The 4,645-nt window shown below is 46.7% G+C and overlaps 1 protein-coding gene across 3 annotated transcripts in view; it reads left to right on the forward strand.

Moving 5' to 3' along the window:
- Positions 1-4,645, forward strand: part of DNAJC11 (DnaJ heat shock protein family (Hsp40) member C11) — a 107,489-nt gene that overhangs the window by 79,453 nt on the left and 23,391 nt on the right. For all 3 annotated transcript variants that reach the window (XM_006145389.3, XM_006145390.3, XM_006145391.2), the window contains 3 exons: positions 21-149; positions 1,880-2,002; positions 3,239-3,312. In XM_006145389.3, coding sequence (XP_006145451.1) covers positions 21-149; positions 1,880-2,002; positions 3,239-3,312 — 326 coding nt within the window. The remainder of the gene's footprint in view (positions 1-20; positions 150-1,879; positions 2,003-3,238; positions 3,313-4,645) is intronic.

Raw genomic sequence — 4,645 nt, forward strand, 5'->3', positions numbered from 1 at the left:
TGACTGTTTTTCTGCCCCAGGGAACAATCAGTGTTGGAGTGGATGCTACTGACCTTTTTGATCGCTATGATGAAGAGTATGAAGATGTATCTGGAAGCGGCTTTCCACAGATTGAAATTAATAAAATGCACATATCCCAGTCCATTGAGGTAAAGCACACAAACACCTCTGTGAGTAAGGCAAGGGCTTGAGTTAATGAGGCACAGCATACCAAGCAGCTGGAATGAGAGTCTGCTCAGGGTTTTTCTCATCTTTATTTATGAAAGGACGCAATTAGCCACTTGAAGAGAAAAAAAAAAAAAAAAAGAGCTCTAGTCAGCCTCGTTCGTTACTGCTTTGCCTATATGTCAGCTAGCATGAGTGCTAGTTTTTGGGTGTCTCCAGTTAAGAAGTATTAACAAGCAGGGAGAAACAGAACCCTTGATCATGGTAGTTTTAGGAAAAAGCAAGCCTCTGGAAAATTGTGAGAACCAATTTTATTTAAAAAGCACACACTATTATTTGCTAAAAGGTTATAGAAGCTCTGCATGGTGAACTTTGGTGTCACTAAGTTGTCACCCTTCTGCCCACTTTTGGATGTGGGAAAGGCAGGCTATTCTTTTTTTTTTTCTTTAAGAATTATTTTACTGGGACTAGCAGTTAGCCTAATGGCTATGTTGTTGAACTCCCGTGTAGTCAACCACTGTTCGCGTCCCGGACCCGGTGGCTTAAACTCACGCCGGGCACGTGTGCGTGCGTGCCCAAGATCCCAAGAGGAGAAGAGGAGGAGGGATTGTGGTGTGGCCATCCCTCCTGGGGAGTGATTTCTCGCTTTCTGTCTCTCTGTCTCTTTCCGTCTTTCTGGCAAGCACACACGCCCTATAGCAAAAACCTCTCCAAAAAAAGAAAAAAAAATTATTTTAATTTAACTTTATTTATTTATTTATACATCCATACATACATACATACTTTTTTTTGGACCAGAGAGGGACAGAGCAAGAGAGAGAGAGACGGTGAGAAATCAAGCCGCCAGGTCTAAGACCCAAACCACAGTTGGCCATGTGGGAGTCCAGCACCCTGAACCACCACGCTACCTGCTGGTCCCCAAGGCAGGCTATTCTAATGAGGGTAACAGTAGGTTTCTGCTCATTCATTTATCTTCAAGTGCATCAGCCTGGAGTATGGAGTTTGAACTCAAGGATACTTGCTCCCCTCTTGGAGCTTCTGGGATCAGATACTATAGCCATAGAGAATGTCCAGTCCCCAGGCCCTGAGTAAGGACAAAGGAGGCCTGACATCCCATAGTAGGAAGGGACACAGCGAAGTCATGTACAATGCAATACTGATGGTGCACTAAGAACCCAGCATTTGTCACTGTGTTTCCACCTGGTTTTTGCAATTTGGGCTTTAAAGCTTTGGCAGGACGTATTGCCTTCACAACCACATGTAGGCCCCGTAACAAAGTGAAAGAAGAAAGAAAGAAGTTGAGGGAGGTAGTTACACATTCCTCTATACTTCTGAGCTGAAGGGTCTTCTGCATCTTGGGCATTATACTCATAATGTATTCACTGAGCTATGAGGTCTACTCACAGCCTGGTGGTTAAGGGAACTAGTTCCTGCATGGCCAACCACCATGAGTCCTGGACCTGGCGGCTCGAGAAATAGTCCAGGTGTAGGTATGTGTGTCTAAGCTCCAAAAGGAGGGAGAACTGGAGAAGGGATTGTGGCATGACTACGCCCCCTGAGGGCGTGATGCTTTCTCCATCTCCTTTTGTATGTGTCTCTCTCTCTGGCAAACACACATGCTCTCTGGCAGAAATTTTTTTAGAAAGAAAAGGTTGCTAGTGTTGGTACTTCCTATGCCCTCATTCATTTATTACCAGCAACTATCATTTCCTAGGCACCCTTGACAGCCACAGACACAGCCATCCTCTCTGGAAGCCTCTCAACCCAGAATGGAAATGGAGGGGGCTCCATTAACTTTGCTCTCAGACGAGTCACTTCTGCAAAGGGATGGGGAGAGGTAAGAGCCGATTGGCTGGATTATGTTTTCCGTACAGAGCCTTATTTCTAAACATTTACATTCTAGAAGCTAACCCTCAAAATGATTGGGACCAGCAGATGGTGTAATGGTTATGTCGCTGGATTCCCATGTAGTCAACCGTGATTCTAGTCCTGGACCCAGCAGCTTAAAACTCAGCGTCAGCACATGTGCGTTCATGCCCCCAAATCGCCAGAGGTGAATGAAGGAAAAGGGATTACGGCATAGCCATTACCCCTGAGGAGTGATTTCGTGCTTTCTGTCTCACTGGCTAGCGCACACACCCTATAGCAAAAATCTCTCTTTAAAAAAAAAAAATGACCAAAGGTGGCCACAGTATGTGTAACAGGGTACTGAGTGTTAAACTTCCATAAGTTTACTGGCCCCAAGAGAAAAACGTCTCTTATCTGAGAAGAACGCCTGTCAGTCTGCTGAGCAATTTAAAGTTAGGACAGAAAAACAAAATGTTAACCTCCAGACTCCCAGGCTTGAGACACTTCACATCTTGCTCCCTTTGAGCACAAGCCCGTGGACTAACTACCTCTCCCGACGCAGTCTGGAAGGTAGATGCCTGTTTCAACGCTCTGGTCCACTGACTGCTGGTCATTTAACAGCTAGTTCTGCTGAGCAAATTGAACTGTATCAAATTAACATTGAGGAGTTGCCTTGAAAGTCACCCAGACTAGTAAATGAGGCAGCCACAACTGGCTGCAACTTCCAAGGCCGTGTGCTTGTGGAACTGCTGATGGGCTCTAACATCAGACCCCTGAGGACTGTCTCCACTCACCTGTGAGAACTGTGGAGCAGCGTGAAAATGCAGAAGAGCTGGCACTACAGGGTGGGGGCCCCCAACACCTCATTGCAGCGGGTGCTCTCCAGATGGTGGCCCCACTGAGGAAGGGGCATGGGGAGCCAGTCCATCTCCTCTGACTTCTGAGCAAGGTAAGGATCAGAAACAGGCAGTTTTTTTCTTTAAAGGGGTCCCTTTCTGAAACATGTATCATTGAAATCCAGGCCTCATTTGGATTACGGGCAGTAGTCACCTCAGTTTGGTGAAGTTAAGATGATTTATCCAGAATCTTCCACCTCTCACTTTTAGAAGCCTGACAAAAGCAATGATTAAGGAAGGGAATTATAACCATAGTTGCATGTGAGACCTGGGTAGTTGCTCTGAGATAAAGTCACCATTAATGCTTTCTCTCTTTCTTTTTTGAACAGTTGGAATTTGGAGCTGGAGACCTACAGGGGCCTTTATTTGGTCTCAAGCTGTTCCGTAATCTCACACCAAGATGGTAAATATAAGAGATAAATCCCCTTTGATGGTCTGTTGATTTAGTAGACTGGAATCTGTATGCGCTTCTCATCAAGGTCATTTGAGTTATCCTGTCAGCCTGCAAAGTTGCTGAGCATGTTAAGGGCAACGGGGTGGTGCTGACCTGTGGTCCAGGCGGTATGGAAGCCAGAAAGCACTGGATTGTGGGGGAGCTGACCTGTCCCAGCACCCAGGCCAGGCTTCACTTGTGCCCTGTTTGCCTTTGCCTCACTCACAATGGGCTGTGAGGGCCAGGAGGCAAAGGAAAGCGCTTTCACAGCAGTCTGAAATACTTATAGACTTCGGAACATTTATTTGTGCCAGAGAATGCTGGACTGCCAAGTTAGTGGTTTGATTTCCACAGGCCAGAGCTTTAGCCCCACCTCTACATCCCATCACGTCTATGGCTGCAGTGACATATACTCCTAGAACCATACTTCCCTGTCCTTTCCAGAATGACAACAGTGCCCTTGTTTCCCATATGGTGGTGAACGGGGTATCTGTGTTTACTCAGATCAAATCATTGGGAGGAAGGTAAAAAAAAACTCTCCGGAGGAAAAAGATAAAGCTAAGGGAGTGTTAGAATGGAGTACATGATGGATGAGTCATCTCACCTGCAGTGGGACGTGTATCTGCGTGCCTGCCTGGTTCTGCAAGATAGGACCCCGTCCCTGCCCGCCAGCCTGGTTATTCACTCAGTGCACAGGGACCCAGACAGTTCGGCAAGGCAGGCAGGCAGAGGAGAGGAAGAGGAGTGTTGTGAGGGAAGGCAGCGTGAGCAAGAGGGCATGCATGTGGGACGGGCAGCGACCTCAGCTTGTCCAGTGTAGGCAGACGCAGGAAAGTAGTGCTGCAGGCAGGGAACACAAAGGTGGACAGAAGTGGGGACATGACTGCCTTGGAGAGCACGGCTCATCAGGCCACCACTCTAGAATTAGAGTAAGTAGGAAGGAACAAAGGTTTCTACTTTGAAGCAGAATGTGAGGCAGTGCTGTTTGTGTACATGTCAGTGTTGTCCTAACCTTATCTGCTTAGAGTTGTCACCTTGGGTGCTGGTTAAAAGCAGAATCAGGTCATCTGAGGGAGGAACCTGGGAATCCAGTTTTTTCAAGCACCCCAGGTGATCAGACAAGTTTAGGAACCACTTCATTGAAGAAAATCTCCTGGCCATTTCGTTCTGATTGAGCTCAAAGAGTGTCCTTTGAGGGTCACCAAAGGTCTAGGTCAGGCTGGTCATCAGCTTTTTTTAAATTTTCAGATATATATATATATATATAGAGAGAGAGAGAGGCTTTTGCTATAGGGTGCATCCG

This window comes from Tupaia chinensis, unplaced genomic scaffold, assembly GCF_000334495.1.
Source record: "Tupaia chinensis unplaced genomic scaffold, TupChi_1.0 Scaffold000146_1, whole genome shotgun sequence".
NCBI lineage: Eukaryota > Metazoa > Chordata > Mammalia > Scandentia > Tupaiidae > Tupaia > Tupaia belangeri.